Source organism: Pterocles gutturalis, unplaced genomic scaffold (genome assembly GCF_000699245.1).
Source record: "Pterocles gutturalis isolate BGI_N339 unplaced genomic scaffold, ASM69924v1 scaffold5227, whole genome shotgun sequence".
Taxonomy (NCBI): domain Eukaryota; kingdom Metazoa; phylum Chordata; class Aves; order Pterocliformes; family Pteroclidae; genus Pterocles; species Pterocles gutturalis.
Genome location: NW_010110061.1, coordinates 60,556 through 83,361, shown reverse-complemented (window position 1 = coordinate 83,361; position 22,806 = coordinate 60,556). Strand labels below are relative to the sequence as shown.

Sequence of the window (22,806 nt, the reverse complement as noted above, 5' to 3'; positions counted from 1 at the left end):
CCTAGCACTTCAACAGAAAATTAAATTACTTCCTGTAAAATATACTCTCTGGTATTCTTAATAGAAATAAATAATTCTGTCTGCTCATCCTCTGTGGACATTTGTTAAACCTGACAGAGTTTTGGCCTCTGACTCATCTGAAGTCAGATTTTGCCAGCAAAGACAAAGAGGTATGCAAGATTCAGCTATTACTTTCACTGTACAAAACTTCTCATCAGCTGAAGCTGAGGCACAGGTAGTGTTAGTTTTTATACCTGATACGTGCATGCATTTTTCATGTGATGCTGTGTGCCCATACAAATTAGACAGGAATACAGACCAAGCAGAAAGTATATCTGAAAGGTGTTCTGTTAAAATCATTCCTTTCCAGAAAGAGAGAAAAAAATTAGACTATCAACTTTAATAAGATAACTACTGAGCACAATTGCACTATAAACATTTAAAATAAAGAATAAATAAGCTGCTAGCTGGGCTACGGATTGGTGTTAAGAGAGAAAGTCTGGAGAAAGGCGGGCTTTCCAGTGATTGAGGAGGACTGGGTTAGAGATCATTTAGGCAAACTGACACCTACAAATCCATGTGCCCTAATGGGATGCGCCCATGAGTGCTGAGGGAGCTGGCAGATGTTATTGGTAGGCCACTCTCCATCATCTTTGAAAGGTCATGGAGAACAAGAGAGGTGCCCAAGGACTGGAAGAAAGCCAGTGTCACTCCAGTCTTCAAAAAGGGCAAGAAGGAGGACCCAGGAAACTACAGGCCTGTCAGCCTCGCCTCCATCCCTGGAAAGATGATGAATCAACTCATTCTGGATGTCATCTCTAAGCATGTGGAAGAAAAGGTGATCAGGAGTAGTCAGCATGGATTCACCAAAGGGAAATCATGCTTAACTAAGCTGACAGGATGCTATGATGGAATTACTGGCTGGGTAGATGAGGGAAGAGCAGTGGATGTTGTCTACCTTTACTTCGTCAAGGCTTTTGACACTGTCTCCCATAACATCCTCGTAGGTAATCTCATGAAGTTTGGGTTCGATGAGTGTATGCTGAGATGGATTGAGAACTGGCTGAATGGAAGAGTTCAGAGGGTTGTGATCAGTGGTGCAGAGTCTAGTTGGAGACCTATAGCTAGCGGTGTCTCCCAAGGGTCAATATTGGGTCCAGTATTGTTCAACTTATTTATCAATGATCTGTAATGAAGAGACAGACTGCACCCTCAGCAAAGTTTGCTGATGATACAAAATTGGGAGAAGTGGCTGTTACACCAGAAGGCTGTGCTGCCATTCAGAGAGACCTGGCCAGACTGGGGAGTTGGGGGGAGAGGAACCTCATGAAGTTCAACAAAGGCAAGTGCAGGGTCCTGCATCTAGGGAGGTATAACTCCATGTACCAGTACAGGTTGTGGGTTGACCTTCTGGAAAGCAGCGCTGCAAAAGACCTGAGAGTCCTGGTGGAAAACAAGTTAACCAAGAGCCAGCAGTGTGCACTTGTGGCCAAGAAGGCCAGTGGTATCTTGGGCTGCATTAGGACGAGTGTTGCCAGCAGCTCAAGGGAGGCGATCCTTCCACTTTACTCAGCTCTGGTGAGGCCACATCTGGAGTACTGTGTCCAGTTCTGGGCTCCTCAGTACAAGAGATAGTGGCATTGCTGGAGAGAGTCCAGCAGAGGGCTATGAAGATGATTAGGGGACTGGAGCATCTCTCTTATCAGGAAAGGCTGAGAGAGCTGAGCCTGTTTAGCCTGGAAAAGAGAAGACTAAGAGGGGATCTTATCAATGTATCCAAATACATAAAATATCTAATGGGAGGGTGTCAAGAGGATGGAGCCAGACTATTTTCAGTGATGCCCAGTGACAGGACAAGAGGCAATGGGCACAAACTGAAATACAGGAAGTTCCATCTGAATATGAGGAAAAAATACCTTACTGTGAGGGTGACAGAGCACTGGAACGGGTTACCAGAGAGGTTGTGGAGTCTCTTTTTCTCTGGACATAATAAAAAAACCCACCTGCAATTCTGTGCAACATGCTCTAGGTGACCCTGCTTGAGCACAGGGATTGGACCAGATGATCTCCAGAGGCCCCTTCCAACCTCAACCATTCTGTGATTCTGTGAGACAGATAATTAAGTTACCTTTTATCTCAGGGTTAGGTACAAACATGTCTCCTAATTTTCTCTATCCTCTTTTCTTCAATGAGCAAGGTAACTAGTATGGCAAACTTCAAATTAAAGAGAGTCCAATATCCTGTATCTGTCATGAAAACACATCCAATGTGCATAAATCAGGTTACAGAATCAACTGCAAAATGGATAACAGGTGATGTTACTGTCTCTGCTGAACTTCGTCTTGCTTATTATGAAATGTATCTTGATAAGCTTTTTAAAAGGTTCTTACTAAAGTTGTGGTGCTTCTAGGAAAAGTAACTCATGCAGTACCTTAGAAAAATTGCGTATCTAGCTGTAATAGCAATGATGTGTCCTTTCCTTTGTATTAAAAGTACAAGGCTTAGTATTATGGCTTTTAAAAGTGAACATAGAGAATTTTGGGAAGACCATAACTCAGGCAAATTAAATCAGTTTTCAGCAGCACATTCAGAGCACCTACAGTCAATACCATGGGCTTAAGTTCCATTCTCTTTTTTAACTTTATTCCTTTAACTAAATTCCATTCTGGTTTTAACTTAAATAATTTTAAAAGTTAAAAATAATTTCTAGAATGAGAAAGCTGTCTGCATATTTCATGTACTCTGAAATCTCTTAACTGTTTTTTTTAGAAACTGTCCTTTAACTTGCACACAGAGCAGACCTAGAAATTGTAGGAAAGAACTGAAGTGGTTCAGTTGAAATGTAATGTCTCCTAATGGATGACTATGTGCATATATATGTGTGTGTCTGCTATTCTGTATGAGTTTGTATATGGGCAAGTATCTGTACATCGTCCATACACTTACAGAGTACTAAGTGGTGTCTTGGAAGTAGCAACAGGGGTCTTCCTCATGGGCTACGTTTATTGTGTAGCGAAGACTAACAAGCTACACCCTGATCACACGCACGTGCAAGACGCAATAGTGCTCCACCTCTCCTGTGAATATGGGAGCAGCTCTTCACAATCATTCCCTGGCTCATTATTTCTCTCAGCTACCCAAATATTAATCAGTAATATTCAGCTAAACAGTAGTGAAGTATCTCTGTAACATTGAATTATGTTAAATTCTTTCACTGAAAAAAGGAGAAACCATGCTAACCTTTGACATCCAGGAAAACCCTCTGCTTTGGTTTGTGTAGACAAATGCTGTGATGAGCCTCTTCCCTCAAAGTGAAGAGATTTTACAGACTTACATGATATAACAGGGGTCATGGCATCTGCTTAGTGCTTTGCTCACAGTGTTAACCCTGCTTGTCTCAGGATGAACATTATGCTTGATCTGAATTCTGACAAGCTGGAAACCAACTCATGGGCACAAATGGATCTACTGCTGTGTACTGCTGCATTTGCCTAACTGCAGGTCCCAAGAGAGCCTGGCTGGAAGTGTTGCAACTTCCATCACAAATTAATGATGTGGCAATTTTTACTGAATAAGTTACCAGCAAACCAGGCTATTTCCTGGATTTGAGTTGCACACAACATTATTCATAATGTCACTGAAAATTGGCACATGATGTTTTTGCACCATAATGGAGGTACTAAAAACACTACAGTAATAAAGATTAAAGACTTTTAGTTTTTTAAAGAATGATTATGTCCTTTACCAGAGAAAAATACTAGAATAAAAAGAAGTTATGGTTTGTAGTATTCCTGAGGTTGAAAGGGTCTTCAGAAAATTATTTTTGTTACTCTCAGGGTCTAGAAAATTTCAGCTATCAGTTATAACACATTGCCTATAATTTATTGCAACATAATAGCAGTGTAATGGGGGATGAAAATTTGACCAAGATAACAAATTCTTTATTAAATGTCAAGTTTGCTAAATATGTCATGTCATTTTCTTGGCCATCTTCTTTTCTGGATCTTAACTGTGGATCATATGAAGCAACTTCATTTACATTCTGACAGGTGTAGACATTACTTGTCCCCTTGACACCAGCAGCTCTGAAATGCAGTTAAGTTATAGTGCATTTCTCATCAGCACTGGCTCTCATGAATTCATGTCTTCTTGTATCAAGTAATGATTGAGAGAGAGTGAGAGAGAAAGAGGTCAGATGAAAAGCATCAATTACAGTCCATTGTTTTCTTCTTTGTGGTATGCCCTTAAATATTATTTTCTCTAATCTTCATCCATGGAAGCACCATTTTCCTTCCTGCTGTAAACATACTAAACCTCCTCTATAAAGTTTAAATTTAGGCCTGATTATCCCAAGGGATTATCTGCCTTTTCCTTAACAACTCTCTATAGTTTGTATATGTTGAAATAAATGGGAAATGCCACAGGGCAGAATTCTTGGAAGCCCTGAGATCTCTGTAGTTCACTCTGTGCTATTAGAATAGACACAGTTCTGTCATTGGAGACTAAGTGAAAGTAATGTCTTCCTGCAAATAAGATTTTGACCAGTTGGATGAACCATGGTACAGTGAGCCAACAGTCTCACTGAAAACCTGCTATACCATGCTCAAGGAAGTTGGCTACAATTTAAATATTCGATTGCATCCTTTGCTTAGCGGACAGAATATTTTATGCGGGCAGAGTCAGTCATCAGGAAGTCTAACTGATGTCTCTGATATTATCATCAACACTTCTTATTTCAGTTATTGGAAGTTAAGACTAGAAAATTGTCTTTTCCAATGTATGTTTTTAGATAATTTTAAAATTGTGCTGTAATTAGTTTGATTCATTATTGAACAATGGAAGTTTTTGCAATCCTCATGTATTTGCAAGGCTGCTTATAGCTTCAATACCATAAGTTCCTAAAAAGAACATAGTATGTAACAGCTGCTTTCATACATATTATCTGCAAATCACTATTCCCATGTTTCTTCTTTCAATATTTATCATATTTCTCAGGAAGGAAAAAGGCCATATTGCTGAAGTACCATTTTTAAATTTTTGCATTTGATAAAAATTTAACGTAAGAGAAGCCATGTTTTCCTTCCAGCTGTTATTTTAGTTTTATTTACCAAAATAAGGCTCATACTCAAGATCAAAATAAGCTCATATATTATTATATTGGATATTAAAATAATCTAAGGATAAGAGCCTTTTAAAAATTTTAGATGGTTTAATTATAGAGGTAATCTTTTGAACAATGGTGTATTCTGAAGTCAATTCTAGTAACTCTGACGTTCAGAGATGACACAGCTAATGTTACAACAGTACCACCAGAAATGCTGATCTGATCAGGCAGACTGTACTGTGTGTTATCAGCCCACCACTTTAGGTAAATTCTCAAAAAAAAAAAAAAAAAACCTCCAAACAAACAAAAAAGAATCATAATGCTGAGACCTGCTGTTGATATTACAAGCTATTGAATATGATCATTCTTAAAAGGCTGATATATGGTCAGATGGAGTCATAGATTATAGCCAGAGCCATTTTATTGCTAGCTAGCAATGTAACTGAAAGATCTGCAGTGGAAAAGGGTATAAAGGTGGTATAAAGGGTATAAAATGGTGACAAGGGAAATATTTTCATGAATCCTTCCTATTCAGTTCCAGCCTGAAGCTAACTGCATTTCTGTCATATGGGGGGAAATTATCTTAGGTCAAACAAAATGTTTGATTCAGCTTTGAATTAATTGTTCCACACAAGAACATTTTCAGTAAAAACAAAATATTAAAATATTAAGGAGATTCACAGTAGCAATATGTTGTCAATGGTACCCTGAGAAAGCTGTTTGCTCAGGCCATGTCAGTATTCATTGCAGATGGCATTGGGTTGCCAGTGTGTAGTGTCATAGTGTGAGGTATTTTCCTGCCTGCTCTGAATCAAACAAGAGAAGTTATTTTAACTTTGCTTCACCACCTTCAAGGTGAGTGACCGCATTATTATGTTATTAAGACCAAAGTGGCAACAGAGCCACCTGCTTTACTTTTAGTTTCACTTCATCTGGCTTGTGAATCAAGGTTCAAACTGGAAGTATTTCAGAAGTTTATTCTCATTTTCTAGTTGTCAAAATTATTCTTCAAATCTGACCTGAATGTACCATCAAATGCTTTAAGTGAATGATGCCTGGAACAGAGGTCCTTTTTGGTTTGATCGTATTTCAAGAGTATGTTACAATCAAAATAGAAAAAGGATTTTTTTGCCATAACTTCATTTAGCTAAGGTACACACAGTGGTGCCACTTTCCAGAGTAGAAGTCAAATAATACCAAATCCTTTAGAGATGTTGAGGTAGAAGTTGAAGTTTTATGTTCTTTGTTCAAAGAACAGTGTCTGAGCTACTTTGTACAGATGAAAAGAAATGGTTTACAGATATTGCAAAACAAAAGTATGTCAACTTATCACTTGTAAGCAAGCTATTAAACAGCATAGCAAGTCACATATCAAGACTTTCAAATTAAACTCTCCCCAGTTGTAAAGCTATTGACAAACATAGCCAAAAAATAGAAATGACAACATCTGAGTGATACCTGGTCTAAGTCATAGGACTTAGAAATTGTTAACAACATGAATTATGTCATTTAGAAGTTATGAGCTTCAGGGAGACTTATAATGATTCTTATGATATTTTTAGAATTGAAAGGTTTTAACTGCACCATGCTGATCTGCAGAACTGTATTAGGTTGATTTTTCAGCTGCTTTTATCATGAGTTCACATCTCAGTATTTCCTGGAAATTTTGAATTCTTGTCACACTGTTCCTTGCCTCAACACTTTCTAGAATTTGAGCTAGCCATGTACATAATTGTAGAGGATAAGTTAGAGGGTAGGGTAAGTTTGATAAAATGCTCCGTGCTTTGATATACTGCTCCAGGCAAAATGTAAAATGCTGATTGGAAATTTTGCAAGTTCTAAAAATCCTTGAAGATAATATATTCAAACTCCAATGGGGGCTTTGTAGAAAATTTTATCAGATTTGATGATTCTCAGATGATTCTCGGGTGCCATATAGATTAAACTTGATTATGCAAAAAGCTGCATAGGGAAATGCATAAGATAATTTCAAATGTGTCTATTGCCATAGTATGGACAAAGAACTAAGCATTCCCACCTGCATGAAATAATGTTCACCACAGTTACAGAAAGGCTACCTGACTTTTAATTGTGGATGATTGTACTAATTTATTAACAAAATTTAAAAATTAATCATTTGTTTTATTTAAATAAAGCTGGAGTCACATTAGATACAAATTCTTTCTTATGAAAATTGTTGTGTGAGAAAGATGGAACTTAAAGCTTGTTACAGGACACCTCTCTTTTAAGTGAATGTGTGTATACATCCAGCTTAACTGTTATGAAAACAATGATGTTGCAAGAAAACATGAGATACTAAGACTTGTGAAGTATGTTGTGCAGACTGACGAACTGCAGTGTCACAGAAACTAGAACACTGCAGGCAACCAACTGGTATAGTGTAGAATTATTCAATAGTCTGTAATAACTGCAGCACAGTACAACCACTATGTATTTACATTATAGCACAGCATAGCTCTTATTAGGTTATTCCATTTACCAGTACATTGCTACTGTTCCATAAAGTAATTTTGTCTTGAAGATGTTATTAGATTACAAGAGCAAATGATAAAAATAAAAAGTACATGGGTTATCTTAAAATAAACTGGCAATAAAAACCAAATATATCTTTTTATGCAAATGAGAGAAACTCAGTGCACATAAAGAAATTGGGAAGTAGAGGAGTTCAAGAGGTACATCAGGAGATGAAATTTTGACTCAGGATAAAATAGGGAATCAGTGTGAAAGTGACACCCAAAAAAAAGGGTCTGAAGAAAGCTTTAAAGAAAACTAATCAAAATTTGTCTTAAAACAAAATGCAAACCACCATAAAGACCTTGGAAGAACTGTAGAAAGTCTCAAAGAGATCAGTTAGACTCTAACACAGGAAAAGAGAAGTCATGAGGACATCCGAGATGGTGGCAGTATTAATAAAGGAAATAGAAATGGGAAAATACTGGCCTGCAGCAAGGTAAGAGACAGGCAAACTCACGTTAGGTAAAAAATTGTCGTGTATTTTAAAAGTCCATATCTATCCTTATCTGTCTTCTGGGATTTCTGTTCAAACACTATTCCTGATCTTTCTGAATGGGATAGTAAACACCTGTTGGGGAGATGAAAGGTGGGAAAGGAAAAAGATAATACCTGTGCAGTGCCATCAGAAAAATAATGTAATTTCTTATTCTGTTTAGAACTTGACTTTCTGGACTCATGTGATTTTGTTTGAAACCCTCATTCTAAACTTTTTAAAGAAAGCTTCTAACTCCTTATTTGCAATGACAGTTGTAAACATGAATAAAGAAGAAATTAATGAACTCTAAATTAATTAATGAACACTTGAAAGTTGTGGACCCTCACTGCTAGTTATGAGTGTTAATAACATTATTAGGTTTAAAATGTATTACAAACAACATTCTCTGAAATTACTGAAGACAGCATAATAAATAATGAGCTGAAGTTGCAGTAAGGGGTAAACAGATTGGTACTAGAAGATTTTAAACTATGAGAATAGCTGACAATTAAAACAGGTTACCTGGGAGGCTGTGGAAACTGTCATAAGCAATTTGTTAACATAGATTAGATAAACTCAAGCCAGTCATGATAGATGTTTTATGTGACCCTGCCTCAGAGCTTTTGAGTGGACTAGATGACCTCTTGATATTTATTCCTGCCCTACAGTTTTGTTATTCTTAAAACAAGCACTTTTCCTAGCAGTATTCTTATTTCTCAAACCTTTATTTACTGCTGTATTCCTACAGCCTTGCTGGTCTCATAAGAACTCTTGTGTTTTATTACGCAAGCAAATTCCGACAGAAGAGATTTTGAAATTAATGTGTTCCAAATATGCCTTCAGTGTTTGGAAATGTTATGAGTCTTGTAGAAACTGTCTGCTGATCCTCCAGGTATTTTTATTCAGGTACCATGTTACTATATAAAACATAACAAAAAATTAGGCCAGCTTCTGCTCTGAGATCTACACACCCACAATGGATTTTCAGTGAATGACTGGGAGTTAAACATAAATAATTGCAGGAAGATCTTGGTTCATAGATGGAAATTTCTGCTTATTGCTACTTACACATAAAATTCTGTTGATTCCCTGGTACTTTAATGATACAGATTAAATGAAATATATAATATTTAATATACCTTAACAAATAGAATGTCCAGATTAAACTTTATGCCTATGTTGATTGAGTATTCACTCAGATAAGGGGGTGATGCCATTATTATTGGATCACACTTGGTGCTCAGGGAATCATTTGACATTTTAACAGTTTATCTGAAACTGAACATTGGCCTAGGTTTTCTGTGAAAGAAAGCCCAAGTCCATGAGATACCTGAATTTATCGATTATGAGATATACGTACTTATTATCTATTGATTAGGAGATAGAACTACCTGAAGATCATTTGTATTTGTGTCCTGGTTTCAGCTGAGACAGAGTTAACTTTCTTCATAGTAGCTAGTGTGAGGCTATGTTTTGGGTTTGTGCTGAGAAGAAGGCTGATAACACACATAGCTGTTCATAGCTGCTGCCAGGACAATCAAGGACTATTCAGCTTCTCTTCTGTGCCAGTGTCTGCAGGTGCGGGAGGAACTATGAGGGAGCACAGCCCCAATTACTAGCCTAGGATTCCACTTTAGGTTTAGGATTGAGACCCCAGTTGGCCAGTAGTCTCTTCTATACCACGTACATCATGCCTGGAATGTAGATGAGGCTCTGTCCAGAAGTGCTCTCTCTTGCTCCAGGTTAGCTCTCTTGCTCCCAGTTGTCTCCCCCTGGATCGCCCCTCTCTCAGAGTCATCTCGGTCTCTTGAACACTCAGTCTCTTATCTCCATTCTGGGATTGCGGCTTCAGGACTCTCTGTGCTCCGGGATTCTTAGCTGGGAATGGGCTGAGCCTTGGTCATTGGGTGATGAGCAGCATCACTGTGTGTCACTCATTTGTATATTTGTATATATTACTATTATCATTACTATTTTAATTATTACTTTCAGTATTATTGTAGTTTAGTTATTAGATTGTTCTTATCTCAACCCATGAGTCTCTTTTCCCTTTACACCTTTAATTCTCTCCCCCATCCCCGGGATGGGGGAGGGTGAGCAAGCATGTGCGTGGTGTTTGTCTGCCTGCCAGGGTCAAAACTATGACAATTTGCTTCTCAATATTTATGACCAATGTAAGAAATTGGAGATTTCAGAGTTTTACCTTCAAATGTTCTATATTATTTTTGTGGAGAATATATGAAATGTAAGTAGTTCCCTGGTCCATCATGCCTTGACTGGTAGCTATGCTTATTACAGGTAGTCACGTCAGTAGATATAGGTAATTCACCCAGAAGATTATCCACAAATTTATGCCTATAAATCTCTGAGCAGATAACAGTTTCTTCAGATATAATTATTGCTTTAATTTATTTCCCCATCTTTTACTTTTGCAATCATTTGTTTTATAGGTTGATTATGGAGGGTCCCTGAATTTGTGGTATTTTCTAACTATATGAGTCATGAGTGGTAAGTCACAGGATCTTGATGCTTCTTCGTATTAGATGAAGAACACATCTTACAGACATCTCCAGAAAAAATACCTGTAGAGGCAGAGTTAATTTCCAAGAAATATTTATGTATACCACTTCAGAATTTGATTTCTGGAATTACGGATGTCAGTAAAACTCATTCTCATGAATCAAAAAGATAAGGAACAGGAATCATGGGCAAATTACTACCAATGGTATTTTCAGAATAGCTACTGTGGCTTTAATTCATAGGTAAGGCATTCTGGACTATTTAATGTGGCATATCATACTCTTGTTGTTTTCTCATATAAGAATGACATTAAATTTGTCTGCTCATATAGGCTGTTAGTATTCCAGTAGTGATATGGAAGAAGCAACCAATTAGCTATGTTCCCTCCTCATACATTTAAGAGTGTTTTCCAACTAGAGAGAATATTTCTTTCTGACATTCTGGCATTGACAAATCTGATAACAATTATTCTATCTAGCAAAGCTAGGCAGCCTTTTGATCTGGAAAGCTGAGCAATGAGATCCTCTTCTAGTTTTGTGAAGATGGCAATGACTGCTGTTTATTCCTTTTAAGATCTCGTTTTTCCACATTACTAACACAGTAACATTCTGTAAATGACATGTCATTCCTAGCTTTTAATTAATACTTCTCAATTATTATTTATTTATAAAGATAACTGTCCTCTATCTCTGCTTGTCCTTTTCTTTCAAAGTTTTATGATCACTTCTGGCTTAGTGCTCCAAGAAACCCTGTGATTTTTTAGAAACTTACCCTTTGACCTTTTTTTATATGATGGAAAAGCTTTGTTTTTGCTTCTGGTTAAAATCTGGGATAGGGATCACCAAAAATAGATTTCTGTGTATGTCAGTTTTTAAACAGTAAAAAGCAAATGTTCATGCCATCGTCACATATATATAGTATTTCCCATAGCTCAACTTAGACTAAAACCGACAACAGCAAAAAACCTCAACATTAAAGCTAAAAATTGGGGCTGACACTCATGAACTCATGCAATTGTACCTTTGTTTCTTACTCTTCATCAGGGTGAATTAAGGACAAAATGTCAACCTGAATTTTTACCAATGGTTTTGTGGAGTCAAGTAATTAATTGAATACAGTTTGTCTATGATTTAATAGTAAGGTAATACATAATCATTCTTTTATGTATAGCATTAAAAGGGATTGCTTTTTGATGCCTCTAGAATAGCAAGCTGAATTACATTTTACGGAACATGAAGGAGACAGTGTTCCAGAAAGAAGTCAAAAGTCTAAAACCATGAGGGAAAGTTATTTCCATCATGCTTTAATGCTTCACTGCTGCTTGTTACATTTAATAACACCTGCTTGGTAAGATTTGAAGTTCTTGGCTACCTGGATAACCGTAAAGATGATAAATTGTAAGTTGCAGAAGTGGGTAACATTTATAATGAACATATAATATTTTCTTCATTAAAACAAACATAGAAAAGCAAGCTTTTCCCTTTTTGCAAACTGTAAGGATGAAACTTCACTAAGATTCTTTAGAGGGTAGGTTAGTTTCTGCAAAAGAATAATGCAATTTTGTAGTGCAAAATCTTGCAAGTCTGCATCTCACTCATGGAGCTTGACCAAAGTCAGTGGGAACGCTCACGTAAGTAATGGATGCACAACTTATCTGAGACAATAACAGATTTTATACACAGCATAATTTTTCCTTTTGTTGCAGCTACTCTTGCCTACAGTCATAGCTGTAGGGATTGTTGATGAGATGTGAAGTGGGGTCTTTTTCTGACCTCAATCCTGTCCTATCTCAGTTACATTTTAATAATGCACTGTACTCTTCTGAAGAACTCTGGCTCTAGGCACATAGCTTTCTAATTATAGGAATTTTCAAGCTATGCTCACTCACCTGTGAATCAGTCTGTTCTGAGTAGTGCATATGATTCAATTTACAGAGTGATATAAACTAGAAGAGCAGTAGGTCTAAAGAGCCCTTACCCCAGTTTTCACAGCTGGTATGGATGGACCCTCATAAGATAGAAAAGTTAACAATTAATAATAAGGTAATAATAGAATCATAAAAATAATAAGTTTAGAAAAAACATTTGTAAGTCATCTAGTTTAACTCTCCACTCAGAGCAGATCCAATTTAAGACTTAGCTCAGGGCCTCATCCAGTCAAGTTTTGAAAATCTCCAAGGACCTTATTTCTTCCTCCCATCCTAGTTCTGCTTCCTTTTAGCTTTCATCCTTGGACCATCCTTGTGGCTTGAATGGACCACAAACATGAAATGTAGGGTCTTTAACCTAGTCTGAAATAAAGCACAATAAAATCATGCTTAATCCCATGAAAAAATATGATGAGTTTAACAGAACATTATTAAAATTTGTAGGTATATGATGCAAAGTTAAAATTCATAGCTACATAATGTAAAATACTTAAATATCATGTTTGCCAACACAAGGAAATTGCACATAGTATATCTAAACTATTGATGGGAGAATATAAGGAATAGCAAAAGAAACTCATCATGTGGTGGCCACTTCCTTCTGCCACAGTCCATGAGGACTCTGATTCTGATTCTCTAGTCCCAACTCTTTCAGCCTTTCCAGAAGTTTAACAAATTTCTAAAAAACCCCAGAAATAAGAATAAAAGAGTTGTGACAGAAGTGATTTTCCATCCCTGCAAATTGAAGGTATCTTGACCTCATAAGGAAATTTGCACCATTTGTGCCAATACAAGAACACTGACTATCCAGTGCTCATACCACTCAGGTGTGATGGCTTACCCTTACTCATCTGATGCAAGCAAAGAGATTCTGTCTTCCCCATTGCAGAAGAGAATCCAGGCACCTGTTATTGAGTATTCACAGATGGTTTTCTCTCACTATCACTTAAAGTAGCTTACTTTCTCTCACTATTACTTAAAGTAGTAGTAGGTTCACTTGGTATAATAGGTCACTGTAACAAATTAAACTTTAAATTTTTTTTTTTTTTGCCTTGGGGCATGTAGTTATGAATAGTAGTTTTTTTGTTCACCTTGGTGACTGTACACTGACCAGCCAATGTATGTAGTATTAAAAAGGTAGGGAACTTTGCTGTGCCCTAACAAAAATGTGATGTATTCAGTTATGTGAAGCCTGGTGTTATTGTTCTAGGAAAATAACCAAATACATTAATCATTATTACATGGGTTTAAAATTACTTTCTCCAGCTAATACTTAAGCCATGAAGAAAAGGAAATGCAGCTTTCTTTCAAGTAGCAAAACTGAGGAATATACTAGAAGGTTGAAACATATGAAAATTATGCTGACATGACTAAGGATTCCTAAGTGAAAAATGACAGGAAGTAATAAAATATGCTTTAAAAAATGTTGGAATATCATTTAATTACCGAGTCAAGGAGAGTGGTTATTCACAATTAATCAAATTAATGGGTTTTGGATTTCTAATGTTTCTTTCTGTATGAGCTATATTTTGCAGCTTCACATTTTAAATTTCTGGTGCATAAATTTTCAGAACTCTAGTCTTTGTGAAGTGCAAGTTAGTTCTTGAGGCAGGCACTCAATTCCATTCTGCTGCTCCATATAAGTACTGATATTTTTTTTGTCAGCACGTATTTGTGAACGCAGATAATATAAGGGTAGAGAAACAAAAAAAAAAAAAAAAAAGAAAAAAAGAAAAAAAAAAGCCATGTGTTTAATTTATACAGACACCTTAAACATAACACTTTTTTTTAAGATTTTTCCTTGCGCAGTCTTGCTAAACAAGCAAAAATGTAGTGCCCGCAGAATCGATATGTCAAGTCATCTGGGGAGTATCTTAGGATTTTAACATCTGTGCCTTGCACTGACTTCACCTGAAAGTGTTTCTGTATGATTTTCTTTATGACTGAAAACAGTATTCTGTGTGAATGAAAATCAGGTCTTTGATGTTTGAGGTATTAATTTTTCTTAGGTTTCAGGGATGCTCCCTCCTTAACTTATGACCTGTGGCAAACCCTAAAAATATTAGAACTATTTTAAAAAAGTCAGAATGTTTTATAATGCGAACCAAAATAAAGCACAGATTCCCTCCTTTACTGTGCACTGAATGTGGACTTTAGAGGAATTCAAAAACCTGCTTGTATGCTTTTCACATCAGAAACAATTCCTTTCAGGGAATTGTTTAATCTTTTCTCTAAAAATGTGGGTTTGATTTGTCGATGACAAAAGCTTGGTAGCTGGAAACATTCAACAGAAAGGGTTTGTGGTTTCCATGGATATTCTGCGTAAATGCTTTTCAATTTTAAATGGCCCTCTGGGTTTGTGACTGAATATTCTTGTAGACCAAGAAGATTTAATAATCAAAATGATATTATTTTTATTTAGTGTGTGGTTTCTTCATGTCTTAAACAAGACTGTTTTCTCACTTTGCCTGAGGATACATCTTGCTCTAGCTGTGTGATTAGATTTTAGAGACATGCAGTTGAAAATAAACGCAATTACCTAAATAGATGGAAGGTAGAAGTAAATTGTGATTAGCACATAATTGTACAAGCAGAGATGCAGAAGCCTGAAACACTAACTCTGTTAAATTTTGGTGATGTAGCACCTAATCCTTAACAATATTTTAAAGTTGGGGGCTTTATTACCTTATTGGTAAAATCCTCTCAAACAGTAAGAATGTTTTAATACTTTGAAGTTGTAATATTTAAAAGCCAATAGAGCTACCTCCGTATATTACCTGTACACAGACAGTATAAATATTTCTTGAGTAATGGGGGTAGGTATCATTTAAGAATGTGCATAGGATATGCTGAAAAAACCTAGGTAAAGAGATGAAACTTACTATTGTTATGTAAACTTCATAACAAAGCACTTCATAAGGACATATGAATATATTAAATATGAATCTATTAAATGTTGGAAATATGTATGTTACGTGGTGGCCAGATCGTGTATAATTTTAAAGTATTTCTGAGAGTACTTTGTATAACTGTAACCACCCAATCACTGTTATGTGACAGGAACCAGCTGATGCATTCAGCAGTTTTACATACGATTATGTGTGAAGCTGTAATTTTCATTTTCATTGAGGAAAGGCAATTTTTTTTTGCAGAAATGGCAGATTTCATGAGGCAACATTACATTTCCTAAACACATTATTTTAATGGCCTATATCAATCAAACAGGCTTTATAAGATGCTTGAAAAGTTTCAGGGCCAGAAGAAGAGGTAAAAATGCTTTTTAGCTTGTTGGAGCTGTGCTTTCTTGCTACTGTTTCCTCTCTGCAAGTTGTAACACCAGCATTCATCATTTAAGAAGCAGTAAACTGAAGTAAGAATTGTGGTATTATTGTAAAAAACATTTTTTGAAGGAGTGAATTTGAGATTCCTGTTTGCTTGTTTTTGAACTGTTAAAGTTCACATTTTTTGCACTTTGACTATAATTATCTGTAATGGAAAAATGGAAATCTATTCTCATCTATATTATGATCTCCTTAAAGAAACTATTTGTTTAAGTATGTAGCTGTTGTTGATACTTTCCTTGTCTAATAACTGGCTAGTCAACCTGAGATGGATAGAGATTGTTAAGCTCCTGTAAGTTTCGCATGACTAGATGGGCAGGTGAATGACAAAGATAAATATCTCAAAATAAGGCTGAAATGATAGAGAGATGGCACAACTATAGGAAAGATCTCAAGAGGACCTTGCACCTTTTTAGACCCCAAAGACAATTGAAAGACAGAATCTGTAGGAAATCAGATTTCAGTTGTTTCTTTGCCCACATAAAAGTTCAGTAGAGAAAGCTGAGATTCTTTATCACCTGACTCCTGGAACAGCGGCTTAATATTGCATCAAAAGATACAAGACTTGCAGAAAAATGTGCAAATTAACAATGTAGCTTTTCTGGAAATTCACATCTCTGAGGTATTCCTTGTATTCTTCTCTTTCTTCTAAACAATTTCAGCTTCACCTGGGACTGCGGACAAAGATCTTGCCCTTCATATAAAATCATTGGTTTATATAAGTGAAAAAGGAAAAGTAGACATGAATTCAGAATAGAATTTACATGTCCTCCCTAGAGATAACTCCCAGGAGTTCCTGGTTTCTCTTTTCATTGTCTGTTTTCATGCATCTGTCTTGAATGTTCATCTGAGCAAATCTAAGAACAAGCCACCTGGGTCTACCAGTAAAGTCCCTGGCTTCATGATATTGATTGCTTCGTCATGAATATCTTCTGAATCATTCTGTGCATGTACAGCAAAAGCACTTAACAGAAAATAAAACTAAGAGTTTTATTCTCTAGAAAATGGACAATTTCACATATTACATGTGAAACTCATGCAATTGAAATTATTCACCTGTAAGTTGGCCATATAACTCAAAAAATAAGGTTTCAGACTATCTTTTTAACACAACAAATATATTACTTACCTAAAACCAAAAATATACCACGTAGTGAATAAATAACCTCTGAATAAACACTCCAAAGGTTCTCCTCCTGTGAGAGTTGAAAATAGTGTATTTTCAGATGATGTAAAAATTACAAAAGAAGGACTTGACTAGTCCATTTGAAATTTTAAAAAAAATACTGCAGAAGAAAAAGCATTCTTCTTCTCAAAAAAATGTTGCCTACAAAGCAACTCAACAATGTGTCAAACTTAACAATGCATGAAACACAGGGTGATTCAGGGAGCTGTGTTGGTGACTGTAATAATAATAATGGGATTGACATAAATTCCTTTTAAAAAAATATTATTTCAAAATTTAGTCATAGGAGAACACAGACCAGAACACCCTGTCAGTGACTTTCACAGCTGATACAAATTAAAATATATTTCTTCCTGCTAGTCATTTCATTTGGTTCCTTTGTCAGGCTTAATGAAATATTCCATCAAGTAAAACCAAAGAAACCCATATTTTCTATTTGAAATTCAAGGTGATTCTACTGACAGTCATAAGACATTGATACTAATATAATGTGAATTCAGTATTAAACAGATCACAATATACGGGTACAGCACTTATTATCACTATCTTTGCATGCTATACTTTTCATTTCACTTTCGTATTATATAAAATGGCTTTGTCATATATAGGCTGTTATCAGAATTTCTTGTCTTGATGAAGGCTGATAGGTTAATGGTTCTTTTCTCCCCCTTGAAAGGCAGAAGGACACCCTGATGGTAATTGACTTTCTAAAGGTGTACTGCAATGCTCAGTGAAGCAGTTGTGTTTGATTCAGTAGGCTGGAACTGCAAATAATTTCAGCTAACAGCTCTACACCAGGGTAGTCAAATGCCCGGAAAATGAGGTAGCAATGAATTGCTCAGAACAAGAGTATCAGCCATTTTACTACTAGAAATTAACTGTGGAAACAGACTTGAAAAGCCTGTTTTGTTCCCTGGGGATAAAATGATTGTGCAAATAGAAAATACTCAAAGCATGAGTATTATTAATCCTCCTATTATTTCTATCCAAGCATTAATATAAACAGTTTTCTCTCTATGAGCTCCATGCTCTTTTTAAACTTTTTAATATAGAGTCTTTAAGAAATACTAATAAATACCTTTTCTTTCTCATCAACATGCTGCTTAATATATTACTTCTTTCCTTCAGAAGTACATTCAGCATGAGACCCTCCTTACCCTGAGTTACTTATTCATTAAGCCTGAGCAGGAGTAGAAGTCAATAGAGCTAAACTGCACTGTGAAATGCACTGTAAGGATCATCTCTCTCTTTGATTTCCACCAGCCTCCAAGGCATTCTCCAATAAAATAGAAAAAAAAAAAAAAAAAAAAAAAAAAAAAGCAAGGTCTCTCTTGCTTACAATGGCTCTTCAAGTTTGTCTAGCTCACCAAGAGACAATACAGGTATCTGTATGTAAATGAAACACCCTTCTTTTTCTTCTGATTTTTTTCTCTAAATATTTTTTAGAGTTCTTGAATTTTTTTTTTTTATATGCATTTCTGTTTCTCTGTCCTCTCTGTTGGCTCAGACTGTCTTACAGGGTCATGGTATAGCAAACTGCAACGGTACTGCCAGGCTGTAAATTTCTTTTCCTCTGCAAAATACCAAAGTAGAAATAATGGTTACACCAGCCGTGAAGGGTGTTAACCAAGGAAGTTGAATAGAAATAGCTTCAGCACATTCTCTTGGCTTCCTCCATTAGCAGGGACTAAATTCTCACAGTACCTAAATGTCAGTGTGTGAGACATCATCTGACTTAGACAGGAAGGAAGAGAAGCTCAGTATGAATATCTAGGGCAGTGGGCTCCCATAAGAGTGGCAAGTGTTTCTGAAGCCGTTTGATACCTGAAGTTTCATATCTTCTGACGCTAACATTTTCCCACTTTATTGCCCAGGTTCCCATATTATGAGTCTCTAAAGCAGATCCAGCAAAGTGTTTAAACTCCTATCTCATGGCCAATTTTAGTAAAAGATTAGAGCCTAGTTTTGTCAAATGGAGGCCTGTACATCTTAAGTTGAGCAAACAAATCTGCACAGACTTTTCTTAATGGTTTTGTCATTCATATCTCTGTGCTTTAGTCTCTGCCTCTAAATGGAGATTATACATATTCTCACAAGGACATTATGAAGATCAATTAAATAATGTTTGTGAAGCTCTTAATTTGCAATAAGATCTAATAAGAACTGCTATATATTAAAATTAAAAACTACCTGTCCAGTGATCTTTGTTCCTTCCATGCTGAATGAGTGAAATGTCTTATGGAAAAAAAATCAGTTAAGGTGCTAAACAGAGTTTTCACATAACTCTTAATTCCATTACTTACCTTTTAGAGTTTGACTTGTAATGTTAATATTTATTTTAGCATTATTAGTAGATTGGCTTCTGTTTTTTGGTTTTTTTTGGTTATTTTTTTTTTTTAGTGTATTCACCATGTTTACATTCTACTTTGCAGACAGGGAAAAGGCACTTAAGAAATATAGGCTATCTCTCTTCAGCAAGGTCATGAAGCAAAACTAACATGGTATTTGTAAATATGTGCATAAGTCCAGGCTATCTGCAAATAGGATTCAAAATGACTTTTTTTTTCCTAAATGAAAAGTACATTTTCAAAATACCATCATTTCTACAAAGTCTTCTTTTTATTTTATCAAAATTCCCGGGAAAATGGACCATAAAATGATTTGATGCATAAAAAATTCAGGAAGAATCATTTGAAAATCAGGCTCATAAATTCAGCTTTGTACAGAGCAGCTACTTATCTGTCTGCCTGCCTGCTGGGTACTTGAACTGTGGCATCTGGTTAGCTCAGAAGTTAATGACCATTTCCTAAATGTATTTTTTTCACAAAGGAGTTAAATCCCAGCTCAAGGAAAAATAAAGGGGAAAGCCATCTTGCTCTGACTTCTCTTTTATTTTCATGTTTATTTTGCAAGTGGCTAATAGATTGACATCTCTTGCTATATGAACTGTGCCCTAGAAGTAAGTAGAGCTAAACAGATGAACCTTTTTTTGTACTGAGGAAAAGGAAAGAAATTAATGTTTTACTGGTATCTTTATATATCTACTATGTAGCTTTCTAGACTTGTGCGTGCAGAGAGGAATACTTTTAAATATACGTACACTTTAATCAAGTAATGTCTGCAATAAAGACTATTTGAAGGTATTAAATCACTTCCTGATACATCGCTGTTCTGCCAACCTCTGCAGAAAAAAACTGAAAATCAATCTTGCATTACACCCACAAAGCCAAGGTCTGGTCCTTTTTGCAAGAATTCATTCCAGCGTCAAGGTTCTTAATCTGGAAACAATTTTGGGCTAGAGAATAGCCAGACACCCAAGCAAGAAATTCATCACTGGGTACAACTCTCCTTTCACTTGCTGACTTACTGAGTAATGCTTATGGAAATAAACTTAGAAGAATATATGGTATGTTAAGTTAGCGGAATGGATGCTGCCTGCAGGCTATTGCAGTCATTCTTGCTGACATTATCCTGTTTCTATCAGATTGGCTATGTCGCTCCCAGTATTTTGTGGTAGGGTTTGCCTTACAGGAGGAGTTCTTGCTGAAAGGAAGCTGGAAAACAGTAAGCTGTGATGTCGACAGAGGGACATCACCTCAAGCAGTGTCTGCTGCTCCGTTGGGGGTTTTTTGTGTTTATGTCAGTGCATCTAATAAAAATATTGTATTTACTGGTCTCAGACAGCTGCAGCAGGAACTTAGGCGTTCCCTCTAATGTTCAATGAGTATGATTCCTTCCCCCACAAATTACTGCACATCATCTGTGTGTGTCTGCATAGCCTGGTTTTCAGGCTGTAGGTGTTGCCTGCACTGCAGCTAAGAGGTGTGAGTGCAGCATGCTGAGGCCTACCGGGCTAGCTTTAATCTAATTAGCTTGTGTAACAATATTAGTGAAGATGTCATAGAATGAGCTTCAGTAAATAAATGTATGCTGATGTGAAAGCCTGCTAGGAATCATCAGGATATCCCTGGGTGGCCAGCAAGTACAATGTACAAATTTTAAAAACTCTTCCCAAGGGCTATTGAAGCAACAGCTTGGCAAATGGTTCAAAGCCCCAAATCATCCCACAGATAGTTTTCACTTTTCCCTGTAAAACAATTTTAATATATTATATAAATTAACTGCTTGTCAAGATCAAATTTTAGCTGGAAAAAAGTTTTAATTTCCTCCCTGTGGTTTCCCAGTCTTTGAAGATCTGCAAGCATGGCTATCTCAGCTACAGCCAAACCCTCTGTTTTAGCTGGCTCCATCATAACAGTCACATCTGTCAGAGCAGGGTTCTTCTGTCTGCTTAGTGCTGCCTACAGAGTTTCATTACTGGTAGCCTGAGTATCACCATTTTCATTCTTGGATGGTAGAAGAGTAACACAAGCAGATTAAATTGACTCTGGGTCCTGAGTTGCTGCGTGTTCTTTTGTGAAGAGGAGACAGCCCACTGGCTTAGTGAGAAGAATTAGAAAATTAACTCATAAATAGAAGAGGTAATTGGAAGAAAAAAGCTGGTTACTGAACCAAAGGATATAGACCTTTAAAGCTTTAAACCCAAAAGACAGTCCTGAGAGGGAGCAGTAAATCTAAGTTAGGCAGACAGTATAGGAAAAATATTATCACTATTGTCAAAATAAGAAAATATACCTGAGGGGAAAAAAAAGATGGTTGAAAAGCACATCCTAGCTCATTCCACAAGGTTCATCCTTACAATATTGCTTATTAAATTGTTCTGTGAATAAGCATTACTGGACAGGAGCATCGCCCCTTACTTTTGCTCTTGTATGGCTGAAAGACGCTGAAGGTTGGCTGCAGCAGCAAAAGCAGCAGAACCCAGCATCTCTCCAGTTACAACCCTTACACTCGGACCGCTTTGTCTAGTCAGGAAAATCTGCTCTGTGTAGATGCTCAGGCAGTGCTATACAAAATACCAGTGGATGTTAGTATTAGAGCTGCAGAGAGAATAGAGGACACGGGTTCCTCTTCCACAGGTCAGGCTTTGTTGGGAGTAACAGGCAGATGCAGTCAATGTCAAGGGTTAGTGAATACTGGGAGGGAACCACCCTAACTAGGGTATCCTTCAGATAAGATTATATTCTTCTTGCTCCTGCTTGAACTCCCAGAGAGGCAATTGTGTTTCTTGGGCTTGGAGACAAACTCCTGAATACCATGATTTGCCCAATCCCTTCATTTGCAGTAATAAAGAGGTGCCTTGTGCTTAAACATAGGATGTGAACTAAAAAGTCTCGTTCTGAAACAGATTTTCTGCTTGACCTTGAACATTTAATCGCTCCTTGCTTGTTTTCTCATCTGTACAGTTAATAATGTTTATCGACCACACAGGGGGTTGTAAGGTTAAATTAATTAATGTTGTAAGGCACTTTGATTATCTTACATAAAAAGTTTTCTAGAAGTATGAAGCATAACTATTTATTATTTGCATTTTCTTCACATTTTATTCATGCCCTGTCAATTCTACTTCAGATTTTTCTTCAAAATTATTTGTCCTAATCATCTCAGTTGGGTGAAAAAGAAGAAATTGATAAAAACTAATGATTGCGTAGAAACTAATGCTTGGAGAGACTGGTCTAAATTTCTTAATTTTAAGCATACTTCCTCACAACTAACATGCACACAGATCTTCCTGAACAGTGTTTCTTCTCTTTGGTGACTTTCCAGTGTGGTCTTTTCTCCTTTATATACAGTTTAAGGTCTCCATGAACTTACATA

General features: G+C 36.4%; 1 protein-coding gene across 1 annotated transcript in view; it reads left to right on the top strand.

Annotated features, from left to right (window-relative positions):
• Positions 1 to 1,191: 1,191 nt before the first annotated feature.
• LOC104461556 (probable G-protein coupled receptor 123) overlaps positions 1,192 to 22,806 on the top strand; it is a 28,704-nt gene continuing 7,089 nt past the window's right edge. The window contains exon 1 of the mRNA XM_010073188.1: positions 1,192 to 1,578. Coding sequence (XP_010071490.1) covers positions 1,192 to 1,578 — 387 coding nt within the window. The remainder of the gene's footprint in view (positions 1,579 to 22,806) is intronic.